Source organism: Culex pipiens, chromosome 1, assembly GCF_016801865.2.
Source record: "Culex pipiens pallens isolate TS chromosome 1, TS_CPP_V2, whole genome shotgun sequence".
In the NCBI taxonomy this organism is placed as follows: Eukaryota; Metazoa; Arthropoda; class Insecta; order Diptera; family Culicidae; genus Culex; species Culex pipiens.
The window spans coordinates 61,909,825-61,936,551 of NC_068937.1; the positions used below are offsets into that span (position 1 = coordinate 61,909,825).

Consider the following 26,727-nt stretch of genomic DNA (forward strand, 5'->3'; position numbering starts at 1 on the left):
GACACAGACATTATTGCGGTTCACGGATAAATGAAAAAGATAAAAATGTTTAATTTTGCACGCATCAACCGGAATGTTCAAGCACTATAGTCCCAGAAGCTAGCCTGCAAATTTGAGCTCATTGTTTAGTTACTCCAGTTTTGATCTGAAGTTAGAATGGAATTTCAATCAATTTGATTTATTTATCACTTTTTAACTCTTCTTCTAGAAAGTTTTCCTCAACTCGGTAATATTTCCTTTTCTTAGAGATTTTCTATAGGTTTTGATCCGGGGAACAACTTTGTAGAATATCGCAAAGTGCCTAGCAATTGATCCCGAAAAGATACAGGGTAATTTTTTGAGCATGTTTTGTAATTTTGCCGAAAAAAGTAAACTCCAAAAAATATCCTGTACCTTTTCGGGATCAATTCCCAGCGCTTTGTTATGTTCTACAAAGTTGTTTTCCGGATTAAAACCTATAAGAAACTTAAGAATACGACAATTTGATAGGGTTTTGGGAAACTTTCTCTAAGAAGATGTTAAAAGTTACGGTTCTTCTTAGTAAATTAATTTAAGTTCCATGCTTTCTTCACATCAAAACTGGAGCTACTAAACCTTAACCAAATGAGTTGAAATTTTAAGGCTAGACTCTGAGGTCATAGTACTATAAAATTCCGGCGTTCGAAATTAAACACCTTTGTGTTATTCATATATCCGTGAACCACGCTATTAGACATATGTACAACATTGTAAAGGTCGAAAACACTTGTGAAATTCTAGAGAAATACTTAGGTTAAAATAAATGTATTGAGGAACTGCAATCAATAATTAGTTATGATTACTTAAACGATAATTGCAGCAAGCAAGGCACACATCCAAACTTTCTGAACTCTTACTATTTTAGTAGCGTTCAGCGGGCATCGATAATAGTAAAAACAAAGGCAACAAAGAAAGTATACTATTACAGAGCTAAGCATCAAAAGGGCTCTCATTGCGATAACAAGCTCATTCACAATATCGAGTGGGAAGAGCAGAAGCAGAACTGAACGAAAAGTCTGTTTATATTTATTTTCTGCGTTATCGGCAATGTGTTATCTTTGGCCGCTATTTATCGCCGTCGTGACACACTCATTGGGTGCCCGTTAGAGAGAAGGTAAGTCAGTTCGCTATCAACCGTAATCAGCTCCACATTTGGCCAGACTGTTTCGACTTTTCTTTGCTTGAGTAATTGTGCAACGGTTTAAACTTGTGACAAATATGTTTGATCAGTTTAAAATTGCTTAAAACCAGCATAGAATGATAAAATGATGAAATTCAAAGTGGTCCACGTGCGATTCTTGCTCCTTCGAACAATTGTGGCATATCTCGCGTTGAGTGGACGTAATATCGCGGCAGAAGATTTCGGAAATTTGGATGCCCACGGAGCGGTGGATTGTGTCCACGATGTGACACCACGGTTCGGGAAGAGAATCTGCGATTGTGGCTACCGGAACGAAGTACGTGAATGGTGAAGAGTTTAGGAAAACATGATTCGTAAGCAGCGATGGAATAATCATCATCATAACGTTCATCAAGAGAAAAAATCCGAATCTTGATTATTTAGCGGAATATCTTTTTCACTACTACACTTGCAAGTGATATGTCACACGTCGAAAAATGATCTGCCACATTTTGTAGATGGCCAATGTGTGTAAACAAAACGAAATAAGTAATTCTAAGTGGTGCTGACAAGGAAGTTCACAAAACATCATCAGCAGATTGATTTTCTTGGAGAATTTCGAGAGCGATTTTCTTTTGCGTGATTTGCCTCTTCTCTCTTTCGCGGGTGAATAAAGTTCGCCAGCGAAAATGTTATTTTTGTGATTATTCCATCCCTATTTGACTATTTTCCGTAAAAAAGTAACGCTTAATTTTCACATACCATACAGATATGACTCACGTAGTTAAAAGCTGTGTCTACCTTACTTCTAATCAAACCTAATATTGAAACGAACAGTAGTTGTTTCGAAAGATCTGAAATTGTCAAGATGATGAACCCCAAATGATGAATCAAACTCCAATCTCAGCATTTTTTGAATAACTTGCAATAACAATATGGCCCATAAAAAAATGCCACATGTGCATTTTTTCACCGAAAAATTGTTCCATTCTAAAATGTATTTGACAAACTGATTTTGTTATGTATCATGGTGTTAGTTTGGTATGTTTTGAAGATATTTTCATGACAGTTTTTTGCAGTTCGCCAAAATTGGGTATTGGTGGGCTACAATAATGGATGACCTATAGACGTTATGGTACCAAAAGTTGCGTCTTTTAATTACGGAAATTTTGGTACCCTAACATGTATACTGCCCATGTTCGCATAAATGTCCCATATGAGCAACTCTTTTCGAAATCGGCCGATTTCGACCATTTTTTTATTTGACTTAAACTTTGTGGGGGCCTTCCCTATGACCAAATAAGCTATTTTGCGTCATTGGTTCACCCATACATGTCTCCATACAATTTTGGCTGCTGTCCATACAAAAATGGTATGTAAATATTCAAACAGCTGTAACTTTTGAGTGAATTTTGTGATCAAGACATCAAGTCTTCGGTAAAGTTGTAGGTATTGTTGAGGACTTTTGAGAAAAAAATAGGTACACGGAAAAAAAATTGCGGATTTTTATAATCAACATTTTTTTCACTAAAATATTTTTTTGATATGTTTTAGGGGACAAAAATCCGCAACTTTTGAGCCATAGAGAAACATGGTCAAAAAATCTGCCGCCAAGTTATAATTTTTTGAAAAAATAGTGATTTTTTGAAAAAAAATAGTGATTTTTTGAAAAAATAGTGATTTTTGGAAAAAAAATCGAAGTTTCATGCAAAAACAAGTTTGACATTATTTTTTAATGCAAAATTGAATTTGCAATCGAAAAATACTTTACAGATTTTTTGATAAAGGGCTCCGTTTTCAAGATATAGCCACCAAAAGTTTGATTTTAGCGAAATATTTGCAATTCTTCAATTTTTAAAAATAGTGACCATGAGTGACCATTTCTAAAAATATTTTTTTTAAAGTTCAGAAAATTTGCTATACAATTGTCTAAGAGACATTGAAGATTGGACCTCGGGTTGCTGAGATAGAGCCGCTTTAAGAAAAAGAAACACGAAAATTTGAGTTTTCTAAGTCTCACCAAAATAACCCACCATTTTCTAATGACGATATCTCAGCAACTAATGGTCCGATTTTCAATGTAAATACATGAAATGCTAGTCTTGATTAAAACATTTTCAAAATATTTTTTTCGAAAAGATCGGAAAATTTCACGAATATTTCATGTATTAACATTGAAAATCGGACCATTAGTTGCTGAGATATGGTCACTAGAAAATGGTGGGTTGTTTTGATGAGACTTAGAAAACTTCAATTTTCGTGTTTCTTTTTCTTAAAGCGGCTCTATCTCAGCAACCCGAGGTCCAATCTTTAATGTCTCTTAGACAATTGTATAGCAAATTTTCTGAACTTTAAAAAAAAATATTTTTAGAAATGGTCACTCATGGTCACTATTTTTAAAAATTGAAAAACTGCAAATATTTCGCTAAAATCAAACTTTCGGTGGCTATATCTTGAAAACGGAGCCCTTTATCAAAAAATCTGTAAAGTACTTATCGATTGCAAATTCAATTTTGCATCAAAAAATAATGTCAAACTTGTTTTTGTATGAAACTTTGATTTTTTTTCCAAAAATCACTATTTTTTTCAAAAAATCATAACTCGGCGGCAGATTTTTTGACCATGTTTCTCTATGGCTCAAAAGTTGCGGATTTTTGTCCCCTAAAACATACCAAAAAATCTCGAAAATCAAAAAATACGTATTTTGGGAAATTGAGTTTTAGTGAAAAAAAAGCTGATAAAAAAATCACTGATAAAAAAAAGCAATTTTTTTTTCCGTGTACCTATTTTTTTTTCTCAAAAGTCCTCAACAATACCTACAACTTTGCCGAAGAAATCAAATTTATCACAAAATTCACTCAAAAGTTACAGCTGTTTGAATATTTACATACCATTTTTGTATGGACAGCAGCCAAAATTGTATGGAGACTTGTATGGGTGAACCAATGACACAAAATAGCTTATTTGGTCATAGGAAAGGCCCCCGCAAATTTTGAGCCAAAGAAAAAAATACAAATAAAATCCATTTCCGGTTTTGGTAGAGAATTGTTCATATGCAAAAAGAGCAAGCTGAGAAAAACGCATTTGAAGTTTGTCCCACACATAAGGCTACGTGTTAAGTTTTCGTGAAAAAACAGGATTTCCTCCTGATTTCTGGCTTATCTGAAAGAGCACACGATTTAGAACCAAACTGCATCATTAACTCAAAAACGATGAAAATGCATATGGGACATTTATGCGATCATGGGCAGTATAGGTCATCGCTGAAATTTTATAGTTATCACAGTTTTAGTGAAAAAAGTCGATTTTTCCCGTTTTCGTCATTTTCCCATTTTTGCGCGTGGCGCGTCGAAAAATCCAGTTTTTATTTTCAAAAAATCGTATCTCAATCGTATCAAAAACATAACTTCACAATTTTTTGATATGTTATGTGAAATTTTCCGAGGAATCCGATAAAAAAAATTTCAGACATAGGCTCTTTGGTCCCGAGACCTTCAAAACAGCATTTTATGTTTTCATTCAACCTTTTCAAATGTTAAGCTAGATTTTTGAAACTTCTTTCCATTTTTCCGAAATAGCCAAACTAATCACCTTTTTTTTGCGTCTAGGACAGCTAAAATCGGATGAAATGGCGCGGAGATATGATTTTTGAAAAAAGTGGTTTTTGCGAAAATCGACGAAAATTGCCATTTTTCGAACCACCCTAACACGGCGTAGGTCACCCTAATAGCCAAAAAAAAAAAATACGGGTCTAATTATTTCGGCCAAGGATCCCCCAGAAAAAAATTGAGCTCGATCAGAGAACTTTTTTTTCGAATCATGCTGTTTTCGTGGGGAATTGCTGAAAAGTCATATCAGGGCATCTGTTAGAGTCAATTACCATCATTTGTTGAATTATTTTTTCCCCTTGAATCATTGCAGGCTCCAAAAACTCGTAAAAATTGAAGCATTTTCAGAATCGGGATATTTTTGAAAAGGTCACTGTTTTAGTATAACTGGTAAATAGAATGATGAAACTAATTGTGACTGACACGTCTCAAAAATAGTAATCTTGGAAGCTGTTTACTTTTTGATCCGTACAACATAGAAAAGTCAATTTTCCTTTATATAGCCTGGGCTGGGAGCAAATTGGAGAATTTTAAGTTTAAATGTGTTGTGACATTTTTTAAAGCTAAAGAAAAGTTTTTCAATGCATTATTCGTTTGTTTGGATCCCATTTAACATGTACACATGCTACATACATCGTAAATAGTCAAAACAGGGCCGATTTTCACCAAATAACAAAGTCGCATTTTTTTATGGCCATACTGTAGAGGGTGACGAGCGGGAATTCCCATGAAAAAAATCCCGAGAAAACGACTATTTTTGGACCTCTCGATTCCCGGTAAATTTGGTCGAGACTCCCGGGAAATTTAGAACTTATAAATATCGAAGCAAAATTACATAAACTAATCAGAAAATTATTTGGAAAATTCTAAATTGTTTTGGACAATGCTCGATATTCAAGTTCGAATAAACCAATTCTTCTCTAATCTTCCTATTCAGAAAGTGTAAATTATAAATTCCAATAATTATAATTGAGAGAAGCCAAAAAAATTGGAACCCAAAATTTACCTTAAAGCATACTTAGCAGTTACACCCCTGAAATTAAATTTTATGTTTTTTTAAACATGATTTTTATTTATTATTTCTAAGCGGGTAAAGCTTTTTTAAAATAAGTTCAATTTCCATATCCTCTCTCGAGTATAGCAATACTAATATTTTTTTATTATTGTAAATCCTTAAGTTAATTTCGCTGTATCAAGGTTTTTTTTCAATTATATTTTGGGGAAAAAAACTTGGCAACCTTTGTAAATTTATTGTCCGCCAATTGTGAACATTTGGGTTTTCCTAATAACTATAGATATTTCTTCAATTAATATTTACAGTTGGCCGTAAAATGAAAAAAAAAACAAGTTTAAATTGTTGTTTGAGTTGTTATTTATCATATTGCAAAAATCCCGATACTAGGAAATTATATATTATTCGTAAACATTTAATCTATAATTCCCAGTCAGTCCCAGAGTCCCAAAAAGCTCAATCTTGTAATTGAAGATTTAGAAAAAAAAATGTAAGGTAGATATAGTTCCTCTAAATAATGAGGATACTTCAATTAACGTTTCATAGAAAAAGTAAGAATCAATTGTAAGTAAGTTCATTTAAAAAAAAATATTTTTTACTTTTTTTAAAATTATTTTCCCGGGAAATGGCCACATTCAACTCTCGATTCCCGGGAAATTGAAAATCTCGAGAATCGTCACACTCTACTTGCAATCTTTGTATTATAAATATTGTAGGACGGTTAATTTACCATCAAATGCAAAATAAACAAAATTGATCTCATTGAAGTTTACCAAAAAACATTCATGACTTGCGCTGCCGTTCTACGCATAATTGTCTCATGTTCGAAAAAGTGCAACTAAGAAAAACGCGATTGAAATCTTTCGACCGATTCGACTCTTTCAAATATCGGCAATTTCTGTCAGTGACCGTTCTCCTTTCCAGCATTGCTGTCAGAATTTTCCACACGAAAATAGCGATAACATTTAAGTTTTGTCAATAATGTCAATCGCAATTTGCATTTACATTTGTTATTGTCGTGATCGGGGACTTTCTTTTATAATAAAAACACAGATATTTTGCAATTAACAAACAACACGTCTTATTCCACAGAAATTAACCACAAAACTGATTTGACAATCTTCATTCTCTCTTTCGCCAGCCGCGCGCATCTCGTTGTTTTCTCGCTTGTTGTTCTCTCTCGCAGCGCGCTAGCGCGCTCTCGCACTCCATCCGCAATCAGCTAACAAGGCAATATTCATGAAGGTGCGCACTTTTTGTTGCGCTCTTAACTATTATTTATGAATTGTATCAATGTTATAATAAATACTCATTTAATAATTTATTACATATTCAATCCTGCAACCCATAATCCCTACATTCTCCCTCTTTTCTACTCTCAAGATGACGAATATCAATCATAATTCCTAACAGAAAAATTGCATGAATGCTAAATCAATCAATGTTTTTTTTAAATTTCCTAAAAGATTTTCGTCGGGTTCCTCGACTTTGTTTTCATGCTGTTCTAAATACGAAAGCGCAGTCTTCGAAATGTTTCATCTATGTTGTCCAAGAGACTGACATCCGATCGCAGGAGTTGTAGAAAATGGAATGCACTGATGAGGTTGAAAATTTAAAACACCTGAAAATATAAGAAAAAGAAAAAAAACGAGGAGAAAAACAAAAACCACAAATATTTCTCAAATAAACGCAGGTTTATCAATTTTTTATGCAATACGAGATTAGTGATTGTTTACCTGATTTTCTTTAAATTTTATGTAATTTAAAATTAAAAAGCAAATTTTACAAACATTGCTGAAACAACACAACACGATTTAAATAAATAATAATTCAAATTCAAAAGCAATTTTTTTTTTAAACATTTCGAATTAAATGGAATCAAATTATTTTTCTTTATTATCATTTTGTGAATATGAAATATAAAACAATGTGTTCTAAATTCAAAAATCTAACATGTTGCTGACTTAAATAACAAATGAAGCATAATCCTGGCGTTTTTAAAGTTTTAAATTCATGTGTACCATATAAAACAAAGAATAAACATTTCTAAAAATATATACAATGTGGTAATTTATTTAATTTATTTAAAAAAAAAAATCTGAAACAAAAACTATGACAGGCACAGATATTGTTTTTACTCAAATTTACACTTTGAATTTATGTGCGCCCGCCACGGAGTTCAAATCGATCAGCCCAGTGCCACGTCCGATTGATCCACCAGACGGGACTTGAAGTTAAACATAAACTGATTTTAATATTAAATGCAGTCGTGACAAAAAGTATATGTTTGTAATTAATACCCAAAAACACCCAAAATGGATCTACAAGCAAGCTTATTCCTTCCTCATTTTCAATATTTTTTATCTGTACTTTTCTGTAATTTATTCCCAACCAAGCTGTACAGCTAAAACAAACAACTTTTTTTTTATATATAAAGGCTAATATGGAGATCGGAAGGAAAGGAAGGCTTAACGAACAGCAGAACAAAGAAGAGGGAGCGTTTTCTTGGGGCTTTTCTTCACCCTATCTGGCTTGCTTTCGCTTCTACTGCTGCCCATTTTATTTTTTTTCTTGACCGGTTCCTTCAGATGTACATACACCGCTTAACATTGTATCAAAAATTACCGCATTTTAACTAATTTTGAAACTGTTAATAAATCATGGCAAAAATTACTAAAATGCAAAATCAGTAATATTTTTAAAGAATTTGTTTTCATCAGTACCGGTACACTTTCATAAAATAAAAAATAGTCCGTATTTCAGTTTAGGATGATTTCTTAAAAAGCAATCTCAATAAATGAAGCAAATTGCAAAAATAATATAAATAATTCAATTAATGCTCAAAATGTGCTTTGCTGCACAAAATACATTTTTTTATAAAAAAATAAAATCAAATGTTGTTTATTCTTGCCACAAAAGCTTTCTTAAATTTTTTTTTACCGATTTAACGATTTTGTTCTGTAAATGCATGGTAGTATCAACATTTTTCAACTTTTATATTAAAAATTTTGAACTTTCTATTAATATTCACTTACGCGATCTTTTAACCAAACAAACGATAGTTTTTACCGAATAGTTTTTTTTTTCTCTGTTGTGTCTACTTAATAATATTTTTGTTTATCTTGAAACAAAACATAGTTCAGAAAATATTATTCTAATGAATAAAACAATATCATGTGGTAAATTGTTGCAATAAAAATAAAATATATAAATTGAAATAAATGACGTTCCGCTATATTCGATTTCTATTATATGTCAAATTAATTTTCTCTTCAAATTGTATTTAAAGTAGCTAAAGGTATGGATTCAAGCACTTTTGATATTACCGTAGATTAGATTATTTAATGTTACATTTAATCATGATCAAAACAATGTTTAAGGTCATATTATTTATATATACCTTCAAAATGTACTGTGCTTATCAGATAACAACAAAAAAAAAAATATTTTATTCATTTATTCTTGTAATGCATAGATGTATAGATTGCAATCTGACTACTTTCTCAAAGGGTTCCAGCTCAGGCGAAACATTTTTCAAACTACCACCGCAGAGGTCTGTCAGGCTCCAACACGGAGGAGACAATATCCTAACCATAAATTCCTTCAAAACGTATCTTGCTTACCTAAAAACAGCTGAAAGATTTTTTTAATGTTTTATTTGTAAATATTTGGTTTTATTTTTCTCGTAATGTAAAATGGGTTCCAAGCAACTTTGATATATTACTTGAGTAGATTGTTCACAGAAACTTTTTTTTTTAATCACGATCTTTACGATCCCTGTCAATGGTATCTTTTCTTATTTAAAATTTTAACTTTTTCTTTACTGATAAACTCCTGTTATGTAATTTGAAAAAGTTTGGTTTCATAATTAAGTACAATCGATTAAAGAACCCCAAAGTTTCTTTAATTTATTTTAAAATAATGTTTCTTTTAATTTAATTTTGATATATTTACTTTACTAAAATTCTGAAAGTGTTTTTTTAACTCAATAAAATGATACATTGTTAAAATATAATTTCTATCGAAATTAATGAATGATTTTGAACTATTTTGATACAAATCACAGATATTGCATTGAAAAATAAAAATTAATATAATAAATATAAATGTTTCCTAGTTTTTTTTTAATTATGTTTTTTTTTTCGTTGCTCAAATTGTCACTCATACTTCTCAATTCTAGATTAAATTTTCAAAACAACCTATCCCTCATAGGTTTCCTATGCAGATAGGGCCTTTTGAAAATTTAATCGAGAATTCAAAATTAATATTTAAATATTTGTATTATTTTCTCTTGTGACGCAACGCTCTCACACTTTAAATTATATTTCAAGAATTTCTGATGATTAATCATTCCTTTATTTATTATTTAAAAATGCATCAAATTAATTATTAAGTGAATTATTTTACCTTTTTTAACTAATAATGTATTGTTCATGTTAACGATTACTTAAATTTTTACTTCCCTGTGAAATAATGTTGGGTTTCAAGCAACTTTTGTATCACAGCTGAGTAAATCGATTAAAGTAACAATTAACCATAACTACTATCAATATGGAATACTTAATCATTAACGTCTTTCAATTTAGAGGTTTATCCTTCAAGAGAGGACAACTCCAGTGTTAGATAAAGTGACAACCGTTTTAGTCCTATTCGATGAATTTAAAATCATTTTTTTAGGTAGTTCACAGACATAACTCCAAAATACATATTGCTTTATCTGTGGATACCAAAAAGTGCTCACTTTCACATTTAAATTTATTTATTCATTTTCTTAGGTCAATTTCTTTTGTGATGTTAAAGACGGTTCTTAATTGAATGAAAAGATTTGCTGAACAATATATTTCTAAAATCCATAAGGCTCCTTCTGCGAAGTTATTTAAAAAAAATCATCACAAAAGTCTGTCAGGTTCCTTTATCGAGGAGATTGTTATCTGACTGCTTTCGCAAAGAACTCCAGCACAGATTATTCATTTTTTTTAATCTGACTACCATCACAGAGGTCTGTCTGTCAGGCTCTAACACAGAGAAGACTTTTTTCTGACTACCATCGCAGAGGTCTGTCAGGCTCCAACACAGAGGAGACTTTTTTTCTGACTACCATCGCAGAGGTCTGCCAGGCTCCAACACAGAGGAGACTTTTTTCTGACTACCATCGCAGAGGTCTGTCAGGCTCCAACACAGAGGAGACTTTTTTCTGACTACCATCGCAGAGGTCTGTCAGGCTCCAACACAGAGGAGACTTTTTTTCTGACTACCATCGCAGAGGTCTGTCAGGCTCCAACACAGAGGAGACTTTTTTTTCTGACTACCATCGCAGAGGTCTGTCAGGCTCCAACACAGAGGAGACTTTTTTCTGACTACCATCGCAGAGGTCTGTCAGGCTCCAACACAGAGGAGACTCTTTTTCTGACTACCATCGCAGAGGTCTGTCAGGCTCCAACACAGAGGAGACTTTTTTTTCTGACTACCATCGCAGAGGTCTGTCAGGCTCCAACACAGAGGAGACTTTTTTCTGACTACCATCGCAGAGGTCTGTCAGGCTCCAACATAGAGGAGACTTTTTTTCTGACTACCATCGCAGAGGTCTGTCAGGCTCCAACACAGAGGAGACTTTTTTTTCTGACTACCATCGCAGAGGTCTGTCAGGCTCCAACACAGAGGAGACTTTTTTTTTTTCTGACTACCATCGCAGAGGTCTGTCAGGCTCCAACACAGAGGAGACTTTTTTTTCTGACTACCATCGCAGAGGTCTGTCAGGCTCCAACACAGAGGAGACTTTTTTTTCTGACTACCATCGCAGAGGTCTGTCAGGCTCCAACACAGAGGAGACTTTTTTTTCTGACTGCCATCGCAGAGGTCTGTCAGGCTCCAACACAGAGGAGACTTTTTTTCTGACTACCATCGCAGAGGTCTGTCAGGCTCCAACACAGAGGAGACTTTTTTCTGACTACCATCGCAGAGGTCTGTCAGGCTCCAACACAGAGGAGACTTTTTTTCTGACTACCATCGCAGAGGTCTGTCAGGCTCCAACACACAGGAGACTTTTTTCTGACTACCATCACAGAGGTTTGTCAGTCTCCAACACAGAAGAGACTTCAAAATTAACTATGACTAATCAATTATAACGGCAAAAAACGTTGCTCAAATCAAATTTCAAAGCAAAACATTGATTGTCAATTTCTGCATAAATCTATAAAATTTTCATTAGAATTCTAAAACGATAGTTTTCAATTTCCACAGCATCAAGCAACAATCTAATATTGCATCAAATTCACACTAAAAATTTATCGTCAATCAAATCAAATCTTCATTCAAATGAAAACTATACATTTTTTCATTGACCATAAAATTAATAATCAAATTTAGCATCAACTTCAAAACAAAACATTGGTCATCAATTACCATATGAACAATCAAATATTGCGTCAAATTTAAAACTCAAAATTGCCCATTATAAAACCACAATCAAATATTGCATGAAATTTAAAACCGAAAAAAAATACCTTTCTATAATAACAAAACTCAAATTCTGAAAACAAATCTTGGCCTTCGATTGCACAACAAAAAGCAAATCTATCAGCATATTCAAAATAATAACTGGTTTTCGATTACCACAATATCAATCAAACCTCGTATCTTAATCGAAACAAAATATTGGTTTTCACTTATCGCAAAAATAAGCAAATTTGTCATCTTATCATAACAAAACATTGGTCTTTAATGCCCTCATCAACAATCAACTCTTTCAATCAAAATTAAACCTGTAAATTTTGTAATTTGTGATTTTATTGGACTTTGCATCAAGTTATTGCCACAACAAGCATATCTTTCATTAAATTTAAAACAAAACTAACAAGAAGCAAATATTTATCTTATTCAAAAATAAACATTGGTCTTCAATTACCAAAATAACCAGCATCCAATCCAAAATAAAAATAATGATCATCAATAATAACAACAATCCATAACAATCAAATTTTGCATCAAATTCAAAACAAAACATTGGTCGTCAATTATAATAACAACTATAAAATTCAAACAACAAATTTGATTTCAATTACCAAAACAACAACTGAATTAAAAACAAATTATCTACCTTCAATCGCAAACTAATCCTCCATCAAATTCAAAAAGAAATATTGATTTTCAATTTCCACAATCTTGTCAAATCTTTTGTCAAATTATAAACAAAATATTGATTTTCATCAATCACAAAAATAAAAAAAAATGAAGTCTAATTCGTAACAAAACATTGGAGTTCAATTTCCACAACAACAATTAAACATTGCATCAAATTAAAACAAAACATTGGTCGTCAATCAAAACAACATCAATCAAATCTAAAGCAAAAATGTGATTGTACAAAAACAATCAAATTTCGAGCAAATTATTTGCCTTCAAATTCCACCATTAACTTAGAATAAAACATTGGTTTTCAATTATCACAACGAAAAGCCAAACTTACTACTTCAAAACAAAACATTCGTTCCCAATATCACAACAACAAGCAAATAATTCATTAAATTCAAGACCGTCAATTATCGCAGATAGTTTTATGCCTTTTATCAATTTCAAATAACAAGTTCAAGCAAACATCTACCTGTTTCAAAACACAGGCAAAACAACAAAGCGAAACTTTGGACCTGCATCCTGGCAGGTAAACAAAACTGTTGGATTTCACAACACAACAATTCAAGCAAAACAAACGATCTTTCATGAATCAAAAGGTTCGACTTACCGGACTGTGCCATTGTCGTGATCGGGGACTTTCTTTTATAATAAAAACACAGATATTTTGCAATTAACAAACAACACGTCTTATTCCACAGAAATTAACCACAAAACTGATTTGACAATCTTCATTCTCTCTTTCGCCAGCCGCGCGCATCTCGTTGTTTTCTCGCTTGTTGTTCTCTCTCGCAGCGCGCTAGCGCGCTCTCGCACTCCATCCGCAATCAGCTAACAAGGCAATATTCATGAAGGTGCGCACTTTTTGTTGCGCTCTTAACTATTATTTATGAATTGTATCAATGTTATAATAAATACTCATTTAATAATTTATTACATATTCAATCCTGCAACCCATAATCCCTACAGTTATCTAAACTTATCTAAACTTATCAAACTCTAAGGCGGCCAATCTTTTGAAGGGATCCTGGAGAAAGATATAGGTTAGATTACGCCTAGCCTTGTTCTTGTCATTTATTAACATTTGTAGTGCGCCATTGCACTGTAATGCATTGAGACATCACATACGTGTAAGCGGCCAGGCCTACTGCGTAAAGTTTACCACAGAGATGATTCGTTTTAGTGGGTTTGCGCACGAAGTGTTTAAACAACAACACAATTCTGAATCTACAGGGGAGGAAGAAGCGTGGGGACAGCATACGCTCTGCGTTTTTGGTTTTTAGTTTTTTTCGTTGGGAGCCGTTCTACGCATAATTGTCCCATGTTCAAAAAAGTGCAACTGAGAAAAACGCGATTGAAATTTTTCGATGATTTCTGTGTTTCTACGCATAATTGTCCCGTGGGTTCCTATTCGCCCTATGTCTCCCTAATCGCCCCAGTTAGTAGCTTATCACCCTTAATTGTGATTCTGTTGCTATACAACAGATAAACAAGACATAATGGTTAGTAAAACTAATGATTCCGTGTAAGAAAATACTTGGTGAGACAATTATGCGTAGAAGTTTAACGATGGGACAAACAGACTTGGTGTTGTTTTCAATGAGTTTCCGAACAAAGTACCAGATTTTATGTGTTTTTCTTAAAATACACATCAAACTAAACTTAAAAATATCATAAAGTCAAAATCGTCCAAAACTTACATGGGACAATTATGCGTAGAACGGCAGAGCACCAAGCTAAAAAGTTTTGGTACTCTGGGATGGTACATTGTATTTCCTCGAATGTCCTGGACACTATTTGCCACAACTCGCTTTGCCATTTGCATTTACATTTTTTAGACACGACAAGTATCATTTGACTTTTTTGTATATTCGATACAACCAAATGTCCATAATTCAATATGTTGTTTTAGGACTTTATAGTGCCCAGGTTTGACGGCAGTACAACCGAAATCGAGCTGGTTAACTGCAAATCGTTGCTAATCAAGTCCGACACTTTCTTGGGCCTATTCGGACTTTCCCGACTCAGTATCATCAACGTAGAAAACCTAATCCTGGAACCTGGTGCGCTAAATTTTGCACGAAATGATCCTGCAGCCCGGCTAAAAATCAGTTTCATTAATGTGAGTAAATTTGGGGAGTTTAACTACCAAACTGACTATAACTGCTTCTAACCTTCTAAAGAACCTCATCGAGGAACTACCGTCGAACCTAATCAGCGGACCAATCCACGAAATCGCCTTAGTCCGATGTCGAATCGGAGTGTTTCGGCCGTTCAGCGTGGCAAACATCGGAGACCGGTTGGAAACTCTCCGGATGGGGGAGACGTTCATCAACCGAATAGAGCGCCACGCGTTCAAGCGCTTCAACGTGAACAACATTTTGCTTGAGGGCAGTAAATTTGTCGCGCCAATTTCATCGCAAAGTTTCTACGAGGTCGATGTGCAGGAACGGTTCGATATAAGAAATTGCTCGTTTTATCAACTGATGCCGAGTGCGTTCACCATGAAAAGTTAGAAAAGTTACGGTGGGTTGAGGAACAGATAGATAATAAGGTTGTTTTTTTTTTGCAGACGTGACGCACCTACAAATCCAGAATAGTGAGTTTGAAAAAATGGATGGAGAATCTCTAAATTTGCAAATTAGAAAAAGTGTTCGAATAACTGGAAATTATTTCAACAAAATTAACGATGCAGCATTTATAGGTAAAACAACGACAAAACATAATGTTTCCCTTTCGTAATTTCCCTCTTTTCGTAGCGATTTCCCTGGACAGTTCCTATTTCAGTAGAAACTCACAGAAACCTGCGCTGCAATTTTCCAACAACCGAATAGGCCAGTTAGATCAATCAAACGCGTTGCGTTTTTCGGACGACTTTAACCTGCAGCTAGAAGGAGTGCACATTGCTCACGGCATATCCTGCAACGACGTGGTCTCGTTGGAACAATCCAGTCTGTTCAAAAGCCATCCAAACGACATCTTCTACAGCACTTCCGGAGCTGGAAACGAGTTCAAATCGTTCAACGACATTCGCCGGGTGCAATGTTTGGAGAATAATTTTTGGCTGTATTTAATAATCGGTGTGACAGTGGGTGCTTTTGTTCTAGTTTTAATTTGCTCAATCGTTTCGTGGTATTGCTTAGCGCAGAGGAGAAAGAAGCTACGCGCGTTGGAGGTCGTAATGCCGGAACCACGGACCTATCGCGAGACTCAGATCGTGATGCAGATTGAGAACCATGGTCTGTTAAAAACGGATTTATGATATGAGTTACAGAAAAGGTGTGTTAGTTTTGCTTAGCTAGCGTACTCAAGCCTAAATCTGGCAAAAGCTAGTTTAGTGCCCAACACAATACCATTAATTTATCCTTTGGTCAACACGTGACGATCAACAGGGTGATTTAAGATACCTAAAAGTTATAGCTAGTACATCGAAGTATGTTATCGTTCCCAAGTAGAAATTGAATGTAAGAAACTCATGTTTCTTACAACTAAGGCGCAGCAGAAAAAAAATCCTTTCTAGTCAAAGTGTACTTACGTAATTGGTAGATTAGACTCCAGTGCATTACCGATAGTCAGCACCGTGTCCGACACCATCAATCCTTTGGACAACAAAGCCGTATGCTTGTTCAGCGTTTCCTCGACGTTAGCAATGTTCTCCGTTATGTCATCTATAAAATTAACGTAGATAGATTATTAGCTTTATCTTTATTAGATAAATCATCGTGTCATTACTTCTCAACACAAAACCCCTATGAAAAGAAGAATAAATAAAACTCGCTCACAAAACTCACCAGAAAATATGAGATCCTTCTTCAGCAGGTTTGCACTGCACAAGCCCCCAAGGTAGGACAGTTCGTACTCGAGGTGTATCAACGACGTACTCGGATACTTCATCTGGTTTTTGTTGTCGTACCCGATGATCAGACACTTGAAGCCGTACTTGTTGCCTTTGTGCTCGCGCACGTACGTGGAGGCCGTTTCCAGCGAAATCTCCAGCTTGTTGCCAGGCAGCACGATGGCGTTGCTATTCCAGTTTGAGGATCTTCACAAATAATAACCATTAAAGTCACAAATTTCTTTTGCCCGTTAGGTCAACTTACGTGTTAAACTTCTTAATAATCGTCCAATCTATCTCGCTTTGCTCATCCTTCTGGCTGCAATTGGACGGTTTCGAGTTGCTTTCAAACTTGACCTCCTTGCTCTTTCGTGGGCAAGTAGCCGATGCCAACGACGCAGCGTGGTTGTCGTTGACGAAAGCCTGCTCCGAGCTTCGCTCGGAATACTGCGGTATCTTTACGTGGACGTAATCCTCCGGCTGGACCGTACCACACTGCGGATCGAACTCGATGGTTATCCAGCGAACACTCGCGGGGAACTCTACGCGGTAGTTTGCCACCGTGCTGGACTTGTACGGATGTTCACTCTCGACGATGCAGTAGTAGTGGCTGGTCGTGCACAGATCGTTCTGGTCTGCGGTCGCAGTCTTGCGTGATGTCTCTAGTTCCGGTTTATCGTACAGCTTGAAATTGTTGATCTGATTTAGCGCGGACACATGCGGCAGGATGGCGCGAATGAGACTCAGAACTTCGACGGAACTTTTGAGATTGCTGCAGACCAGCGGACCGATGTGAGCAAACGTCAGGGGTAGCAGCATTGTAAATAGGCACGAATCGTCAGCGGAGAAGAGTTGGATGATGCGTTCTTGATTGAGCTGATGGTTGAACTCTTCGACGTCACTTCCAGCGTCGTTCAATATTGAAAAGTTTTCAGCTTTGCTATGCATTCCGACTCCGGAAGAATTCCCATTCGAGATCGAGTCCAACTTGTTGTTTCGATCGTCTATGTAATCATTCGGCGTGATCTCCTCGGCACCAATTTCAATCTCGATATCAAAGTCAATCGAGTTGCGTGACTTTTTGTCAAACTTTAGCGTTTCGATGATACCTTTTGAAAAGTTTTCTATGCGTTTCGTAATGTCCTTAGCGGTTGATGTATTGTTATGATCAAAATTGGCGCTTGTCACGTTGTTGACGTTCGCAATGTCCGAGTTGTTGATCCAAGCAATGTCTAAATGCTCCTCGATGGGCGTTATGTTATGCTCCGAGTCGATGGTATGTGTGTTGTGCGAAGAATTGGAGCTCTTATCGCTTGAAGTCGACGAAAATGCAATTGCGTTTCTTGCGTGAATCAACAGATCCTTGCACCGGGAGGTTACATCAGTAGAGATGTGCAAAGCGATATCCCGTGCGTGGGATTCCTTGCTGCACTTTCCCGAATAGCTATCGTTAATGGACGGAATACTGTAGTACAGGATGCTAGGAATCTGTCCGCGAGCCGGAGTCGTCCCGTTGAAGCTGAGATCGCACGGATAAAACTTGAACGTTGCTCCGCACGGTCCACGAATGGCCGCAAAGCCTCCATCGCCGGAACACGTTCGAGCTCCCTGAGAGCACAGTCGCAGCGCGTATCGTACGTTCTCCTTTATGTTGACGGCACGATCGAACTTGATCTCCGTCATAAAGTTTTTCACCATGCTTTGCTCGTAAGCACCCACGACGGACTCGATCACTTCCCATTTGTGCTGAAGCTGGCTTTTCGACTCCATACTCTGAAATCAAGTAAAATTAATAACAAAATTACAAATCCTAACTTGAAGTGACTCATACATCGTACAGCAGTTCCAGTTGGTATTCGTAGCTACCGGATCCGGAATAAACCTAAAATTTGAAATAATAATCAATACAACTCTCAAAAACGAAATGTTAGGTCCGTCTTACACAAGCTCCCGCAATGGAAATTCCCGGACGATCAACGGTGAACGCAATCGCGTCCGGCCCGAAATTACCCGTGTTCCAGGTTTTGCTTACATCGACCTTTGCAAAACGATTTCCGCTGGAATGGAGAATATTCGAAGGGACGATCGCTGTTTCGTTCTGAAGAATGGTAGAATATTAGACAAAATGTTACAACTTGTATAGAGCGAACAACTTACATCAATGGTACAATTTTGGTAGATAATTTCAGCCAACATTTTCGACAGCAACCGACACGAGTTGGTTATCAAATTGTTGTTCAAGCGTTGCTTCATCCCATCACCATTATAAATGTCCGTACTTTGATTGTTGTAAATGTTCTCAATCTTCAACCGAATCGGTTTGGAGATGATGTCAAGCAAGCGGCTCAGCACGTCCTTAAAAGTCCACGAGTTGCAGGTGATTGTTTTCTCCTTCTGCGTACGGTAGAGCATCTGCTCAACCAGGATCGGGTACTGGTAGTTTTCCGAACTCACCAGCATCGGAAAGCCCAAGTTATCGCTGGGACTCGTGAGCGATTTGTACTCCACGTTGGGCGACAGCATCGAGAACGTCGACCGCAGATTGATGTTTGGATCACACAATCCTGCCAGCACACCGCTGAGCAAGCGGGAGTGTAGGATCCCCTTGTCTATTTGTGCCAACAGGTTGCAAATACAGTTCCACTTGAGGAATGACGTAGGATAGAACGCGTTGAAGCAGCTAACAAACGTTTTGTGACATTCATCCAGCACGTCCAGAATCATTGTACAGATATCGTTTCCGGACTGATATGGCAGTTCATCACAAAGTATCTGCGTCAGTAGCGCTCGAACATCGCCGATACATTCCGCCAGCTGGATGCTCTCGGATGCAATCTTCTTGTTGGACATTGGCGTGTTGATCTCCATAATGTTGATATCGTTCACCTTGAGCAGGTCGGTTTTGCTCTCCACCGACGAGATGAGTCCGTTCACTTCGTAGACTTTACTTTTCGGTGACTTGTCCTGCTTAGAGTCTTGCCGTGGACCAAGTGTTTTAACTTTGTTGTTTGGTTTTTCACTATTGTTGAATCCCTTGTACGGATAAATCTCGTTTATATACTTCCTCAGTAGACGCAAACTTGCCTTGCAAATGTAAACGAGTCTGTTGAGCGAAATTGCATTCTGGTTCGCCTTGCGCTAAAAAAAATAAAACGGTTATATTAAACTCAAGCAGCTTGAGCATGGAAACTTACAGTCTCCAGCAGATCGGTGGTCGATATTTTGAACGAACTCCACGACCAGTTCAGCAGCATGACCAAGCTCTCGAAGCAATCTTTCGTGAGCGTGTTGGCAAACTTTTTCGTCAGCTTGCAAACGGGCTCGCTCGAAACCGTCGGAAACACGGCCTTGCTGTTTTGCGATATGACCCGGTACAAAATGGACGGAATCTGTCCCGAGCTGACGTTCGTGCCGTTGTTCGCCTTCTTCGACGTCTTGAAGTGGAACGTGACATTGTCGGACGTCGTGACCGAAGACTGCCCCGACGAGCCACAGTCGGACGATGGGCCGGAGATCTTGGCCAGAACCAGGTACCACCGTTCTGCGCTGATTGTCACCGGACTTGGTAGAGTGATGTTGAATTTACACTTTGAAGGACACTCAAAGGGCACTTCTTCGACTTCGGATATCAGAACGCCATCCTTTTCGTTGGTTCCACCATCATAACCCAGATCAAACAGCTTTAGCTTGCACGTGTACTCTCCACGACCTCCGTACATACCGAAACCGGCTGAAAAAAAAAAACAGTTGGTGCTAAATATGTAACCATTGAAAGAATCTGACTAAGTCTAGTCAAGATTTTTCGATGCTGACTCCGACATTGTTTCCAACCATTTCTGTCCAGTTTCCCTGTTAAGGTTAGACTACTTAGGGAAACTGAACTAAAACAACAACCCATAATGTCCATCTCTTCCTGAAAAAATCCGACATCAAATTTGTACTGGTTTGACGTTAACTGAGTGTGCTGCTTGTGGAGAACAATACAGACCGGTTTCAGTTTTCTGAGTTTTGCTCGAGTTTCGAATGTTCGTTATACATTTGAATTAAATCCAGATTTGTAAGCGAAGATGGCGTTACGATTGGTGCACGCCCGAAATGTCAAAATCACGCATTGGTACCAACATTACAAAAAAGTGTGCCATAGCATTCGCTTAAAAATCTGGATAGCACGCAAACGTAAACAATCACTCGTCAAGTGGTGCTCTATCACCAACTCAGTTGATTTGGTAATTCTAATGCAATTCCATTCGATACTGTTAAAAATTTACCGACAAAGGCTGAGCCTCCGAGCATCGTTAATTAAATCCGAATCTCACCAATGATAACGTCAGCATCGCACATGAAGCGTACGGCCTCAACGCTGTAGCTCGAGTAGCCCCATCCTCCACCAAAGTTCTCGAAACGACACACGGTGTTGTACTCGCAGTTGTCCTTGCCGTCCAGGTTCACTTTGAGACTCACGTCTGAGGGCAGGAAGCAGGTTTTGCTGAAACGTTAAACGTAAAATTAGTATTGTCTCAGACGACATACCCATTGAAGTGGCAAAAACTTACAGCATTTTCTGGTTGGTCGTCAAAATATCCAGCGTTGCTAAAATGTTCAACGATGCTTGGTACCGGGTGACTTCAGCGTCTTCATGAGTCGGTAATGCAATTTCCGGCGTCAGCAGGGCGACCAAGTCCTTTGCGTGCTGGAAGAATAAAACATGTCTTGAAAAGTTCTGTCAAGTTTGAAATCAATACAATACCTCTGCGCTTGGTGAAATTTCCGACGCAATCACATTGAAGAACATCATTGTTTTGGACACGCTATCAAAACCCCACAAAATATTGAAGCACGGATCAACGGCAAACGCCAAGCTAACGGTGGGATGCTTACTAGTATCCGCCGCGCCATACTTGGATTCGTAACCAATATCCATCTCCGACAAAGCCAACGCCTCTGGCTGGTTCTCCAGCAACGCTTCCGCACCAGGAAGCTGCGCCGGCTGCTGTACTTTCGGACGTTTTCGGGCGGCGTTCAAACCCCCCTCGTCGACCCTGTTGACGATGGTTTTGAAGTCAAACTGGTTCTCGTTGTGAGCTTTGCAGTTTCCATTGCGCCGATTGATGGCGATGCAGTTGAGCTGATAGTTGCTATTCGGGATCAACAGGATGGTGTTTTTATCTGCCACCACGCTGAACTTGGACAGCATCGACGCGTTCACGAGCGATTCGTCGACCTTGACGAACGTCTGGTCGCCGCTGGCCCCGATCCACGATGCCTTCTTGCCCGTGGAGGGGCCGATACCGCTGGAAACAGAAATAAAAAAAAGTATAAGGATCAATTCAAACCACAGCGTCTTGGTCGACTTACGTCACGGCTCCAGGAGAACAATTCCACAGGAATTTTTGCCGCTGCATCAGGATATCTGCGACGCTTCCCTTATCATTCGATTGATCCATCCGATTTGCCATATTGTTGGACGATATACCATACGGTTCCTGTCCCGCCACAAGGTTAGTTTCACCCGGAAGTCTGCCCAACTGACCTTTTTGATAGTTTCCAAAAGTGTAAACGATGCCCTTAGTCGTCAAAATTACGGTGTGATTGCTTCCGGCAGCGACCTGGCTGACCATGTGCGGGATCTTTACCAAATGTGCTCCGGAAATTGGCTGCAGGTCGCCGGTTCCAAGCTGACCGTACTGATTACTGCCGAAGGTGAACACCTCACCGGAGAGCGTTAGCACGACGGTATGGTGAAGCCCACAGCTGATCTGCACGATGGGACTCTTTGTGGGTAGTTCTACCCGCTGCGGAGGAACCGGCACCACACGGGGCGTGTCCGGATCGGAAAACTGGTTCGCCTCATCCGCGTGCCGCAAGTTGTCGTACTTTTTGTGAAGCGCCTCTTTGGCCTTTTCAAGGATTGTTTGAGCTTCAGAGTTGTTTTCTAGAAACACAATAATGACAATAAATGCTTCAAAGGTGATGTTTAATTAAACCAACCAATCGAAAGAGAGCCATTCTCCTGCGAAGCAACGCAAGTGCTGCAACTTCCACATTTTGAGCATCCAGCACTGCCGTGACCGCAAGAGCATGGCATTCCCGGAACTCGCTCGTTGACGAATGTTTTCTTGGTGGAAACACATGCCGTGTTGTAGCCGGTGCATTCACGGCAAACGTTGCAGATCTAAAATGGTTTCAATGTGATTTAAAATCAACGACATCTAGAATAACTCTTCAAACTCACCCTACACTTGCCATCAACAATGTTGTGCTCGTCGATTGAGCACATCGGTTTGAATGACGCCTTTGTTGCAGGTTTGGGATCAAAAGTATCCTCGCTACGATCCTTGATGAATTTCCGTCCGCATTGACCCTTGTTGTTCAACCCAAACGTGTACAGCTGTCCTTTGGCGTCCAAAGCGACACAATGCGCTTTACCGAGTGCAACCTTTACGATCTGAGCATCGCTTAGTCCGGTTACAATACCGGACGAGTCACAGTAGTTGGTGTCCTTCCCAAACATGATCAGCTTTCCGTCCTTGGTAACGAATGCCGACGTCCCATTGTTGCACGAGATGTTCATGATAAAGTATCCGTCGATTTTACTTATCTTTTTCGGCTTAACCGCTTTCAGCTGGCGACGATTCTTGGACTGCTCGCCATCTTCTCCCCTGCGAGCCGTTCCGGCGAAGAAAACCGTTCCATCTTCGTTCAGCAGCAGTGCATGAATGCCATCGTGACCGACAAAAACTTGGGTAAAATTAGTTGCTTTAGAAATGACGATCTCGTTAAGCTTCAAGCTGGGATTCTTCCCAACGGCCTTCAACCCAAGACTGCTTCCTTTGCCGTAGTAATACACCTTGCCGTTGCTTCCCACGACAAGTCCAAACTCTTTTCCGCAGGATATGCCGTTGAGATTGACCTCGTTGGGAAGCGTTGGAATAAATCCATTGCTTGTGCTTTGTATTTTCTTGAGCTGGTTCTCACTGAGAATCTCCTCTTCGAACAAGGAATATCCTAAGGTGTAGAAACCATTTTTGGCTAATTTTAAGTTGAGATCGAACGCGAACGAGTTCTTCGAATATAGTTGCTTGACAAGAAGATTATCCTGCAATAGAACAAATATGTTGAGCTATTGAAACTCTGAATAAGACAGGACTTACGCTGCCAGATGTGGTACAAATACTGCAGATGGATTCTCCGTCCGAAAACAGCAAACAGTTATTTCCATCTTTCATAGATACAGAAGCTTGCGTTTGCATTGAACCTGTTATCTGCAGTGTTTCGGTATCTACCACGAGTAGACTGTCCATGGTACGCTTCGAAAGTTTCTTGTAGAACAGTTTGTTGTTGCAATACCCGATCCATTCGTTACGTTCTTTACCGAAATCTTTAGCAATTCCATATATGAAGCCGGGCACGGTTCCGTTGAATCCGGAACCTATTTTAACCAGCGATTTTGATATCAGTATGTAGATAAATTTACCATCAGAGGTGATACAGTTTGGTGAGAAAACTTTCTCGACAAACATGTAATCTTTTATATTGAACTGAAAAGAAAATTCCATTAGCTTCGAGCACTTAAAATTCATAACAACTCACATAATCTATCAAGCTATTCTGAGAGATTCCATACGTATAGTAATCTGGAATGCTTAATTTTCCCAGCGCTACAGACTGGACGCTACGTTGCAGTTTAATTATGCTTTGTGGTAACTGAATCATCTGCCCGGAAAGTATCTTCGGTGACATCAAAATTGATGTAACTGCTTTCAGAATCTTGCCAGTGTCTCCCTGCAGCGATAAACAAGTGTTAATCAATTATTTTTGCGTGGTCTTTACTACTTACATGCACGGTGCACAGAGCTAAAAGGGTTGAGCAACTAATTGATGACCAATTGGTGTCCTTTTGGTGCAGACCCATGTTTGGAGGCGGTTGGTTATGCATAGTGGCCAGCTCCAGCAAAATATCATACAGCGAACCGAATAGCTTTTCAGGTTCATTACGAAAGCTTTCGGGATCTTGACCTTGAATAATATCATACAGTGATTTTAATGCCTTTGTACAAATCCTTGGATGTTCAGTCCGGGTTTCTGATATGATTTCGAACAAACTCTCCAAACCAGCGCCGACAATCTGAAAGAATACAAATGTTAGCAACTTTCATAACTAAAGATCAACTCTCTTTACCTTGGGAACATTGCACGGGACCGATTCATCGTTATCAAAGTTCTCTTCGAAATCAAATTCCGGAATATCCGCTTCCTTGAACGAGTTCAGATCTTTGGCCTTTTCCTTGCACGATAAGCAGTTTTGTTCATTGTCATTTCCAGAGCCATTTTGATGATAGCAGAACGGTTTGTTTGGTTTACCCAACGGTCCTCCGGTAGAAGCAAATTTTGAATTTTTCGTCTCCACCTCCAACACAATCGAGCGAATCGCATTGTAAACCGCGAACTTGGATGCATTCGGTGTGATTTCGATCCACGGAGATAGCAGCTCTCCATCCTGAAAAGAACGTGTAATATCTGCTATACTCTAAATCAATAAAAAATGCCGGCATCAGAGACGAAAACGTAAACAATCGAGCAAAGAAATCGTAAACAGTCGAGCTAAAAATACGCAATGTAAACAATCGATGAAGCAGTTCAACGAACTCAACCACCCCTTATTTTCCATCCCCTATTTTTTTAAAAAGAGTGACCAAAAATGAGTGCCGTGAGTGACGCGAGTTACCCGAAAAGAAAAATGGCTGCCATTTCAGAAAACTTCAATGATATTACGCAAATTTGTGTTTTAGTTATTTACCTTATTCGTATGGTCTTTCCGTTTTATTTTGTCATCTTTCACTTTCCTGGAACAAATTAAACAGATTTGAGAATATTTGCGGGATTCTTGATCTAGTTTAACTCCAACTATTCCTTCAAGAAATATCACAAAGGACTTTCGTCTTCCATTAGCTCGCTTACCTGTTTGCAAGATTTTGCACGAAAATATCGTGGAAACTTTCACCAAATCTATCCGAATCGAGCAGTTCCATGCTAAAGCTCACTTTTACTCCACATTTAGCGCGAAACCCCGTAAACTTACACCACTTAAGTAATTTTCCAACGATGAAGAACTACAACGACGTGAAGTTTAGGGCTGCGTCGATGGAAGTGGAAAAATCAATACTGCACGCTTACCAAATAAAACCAAAAAAATGGTAATTATCATGATTTTTGGAGTTCAACTCGGATAAAACTTTTTTTGGTAAAGTGGGTCGAACTGGCAAAATCATGATTTTCGTGATTTGTCGAGTTCGAGCGTGGGGAAATATTTCACCGGTTGAGAGGTTGCCTACTTGAGGGCGTTTCCAAGGATTTTCTTTGAATTAATAATTAAACTAGTTGCAGTGAATAATTGATTAACAACTAAACGGCATTTTTATTGAATTATTTGATAATAATTACAAAAATATAATGACAGGATCATATTTTATAAAATAAAGCTTCGTTCAAGAAAGTTTTTCATGGTATTCAATGTTGGTTCCTTGGGGAAAATGGTCATGATCCCTCCTGGTTCCGGCAGGCTGCTTCGCGTTGGGTGGTGCAGCGATATCGAGGTCAAGGATTTCGTTCCAGGACCAAAAGTTACACAGGGCTCCTGCGACCATGACGTTGTTCACTTTTCTCCAGCTTCGTGTTTTCATCGATCCGGTCAGGCAGACCTACGTCTCGGAAAACTTGTGCAGCGACTACGTGCTGGCCTCGTCGTCGTCGTAGAGCTGCAACTTGCACATAAGCGTGTCGTTGGTCGCCGGCCGCCGGGAAGCCCGTGGAGGAGTTGATCGTTGCCGCCGCCGTCTGCCGAGATCGGTGACAATGATAGAGCCCGTTTCTAACGAGTAGGATGACCGTTCGTGCCACATTTGCCTGCAGCTCGGTTCTAGCTGGATTTCGTCGTTTCGTATAAGTTGGTTGTCTGAAAAAGGTTGAGGTAGAACAGATTTAGTTGTTGTGCAACACTGATGGGACC

General features: G+C 38.2%; 2 protein-coding genes across 3 annotated transcripts in view; one reads left to right on the forward strand and one right to left on the reverse strand.

Moving 5' to 3' along the window:
* The window catches only part of LOC120419869 (E3 ubiquitin-protein ligase highwire-like), a 79,711-nt gene extending 53,845 nt beyond the window's left edge, over window positions 1-25,866 (reverse strand). For both annotated transcript variants that reach the window (XM_039582729.2, XM_039582728.2), the window contains exons 1-19: window positions 25,680-25,866; window positions 25,519-25,564; window positions 24,901-25,218; window positions 24,559-24,846; window positions 24,312-24,503; window positions 23,873-24,259; window positions 22,954-23,817; window positions 22,710-22,893; window positions 22,077-22,653; window positions 21,469-22,012; window positions 21,275-21,411; window positions 21,038-21,207; window positions 19,916-20,451; window positions 18,879-19,859; window positions 18,664-18,819; window positions 18,553-18,603; window positions 16,987-18,494; window positions 16,678-16,928; window positions 16,422-16,554 (exon numbers count right to left, since the gene is read on the reverse strand). In XM_039582729.2, coding sequence (XP_039438663.1) covers window positions 16,422-16,554; window positions 16,678-16,928; window positions 16,987-18,494; window positions 18,553-18,603; window positions 18,664-18,819; window positions 18,879-19,859; window positions 19,916-20,451; window positions 21,038-21,207; window positions 21,275-21,411; window positions 21,469-22,012; window positions 22,077-22,653; window positions 22,710-22,893; window positions 22,954-23,817; window positions 23,873-24,259; window positions 24,312-24,503; window positions 24,559-24,846; window positions 24,901-25,218; window positions 25,519-25,564; window positions 25,680-25,750 — 7,394 coding nt within the window. In that variant the 5' untranslated portion in view covers window positions 25,751-25,866. The remainder of the gene's footprint in view (window positions 1-16,421; window positions 16,555-16,677; window positions 16,929-16,986; window positions 18,495-18,552; window positions 18,604-18,663; window positions 18,820-18,878; window positions 19,860-19,915; window positions 20,452-21,037; window positions 21,208-21,274; window positions 21,412-21,468; window positions 22,013-22,076; window positions 22,654-22,709; window positions 22,894-22,953; window positions 23,818-23,872; window positions 24,260-24,311; window positions 24,504-24,558; window positions 24,847-24,900; window positions 25,219-25,518; window positions 25,565-25,679) is intronic.
* Window positions 1,132-16,415, forward strand: LOC120419871 (uncharacterized). Its single transcript, XM_039582732.2, has 5 exons — window positions 1,132-1,475; window positions 14,799-15,008; window positions 15,070-15,397; window positions 15,459-15,590; window positions 15,646-16,415. The coding sequence occupies exons 1-5, from the start codon at window positions 1,284-1,286 to the stop codon at window positions 16,146-16,148; spliced, it is 1,365 nt and encodes a 454-aa protein (XP_039438666.1). The 5' UTR covers window positions 1,132-1,283; the 3' UTR covers window positions 16,149-16,415.
* Window positions 25,867-26,727: the final 861 nt, after the last annotated feature.

Coding starts and splice junctions, on each gene's coding strand:
- LOC120419871 (XM_039582732.2), top strand. CDS start 1,284: ATGATGAAATTCAAAGTGGTCCACGTGCGATTCTTGCTCCTTCGAACA. Junction 15,009..15,069: donor TAAAAATCAGTTTCATTAAT/GTGAGTAAATTT, acceptor AACCTTCTAAAG/AACCTCATCGAGGAACTACC. Junction 15,398..15,458: donor GAGTGCGTTCACCATGAAAA/GTTAGAAAAGTT, acceptor TTTTTTTTGCAG/ACGTGACGCACCTACAAATC.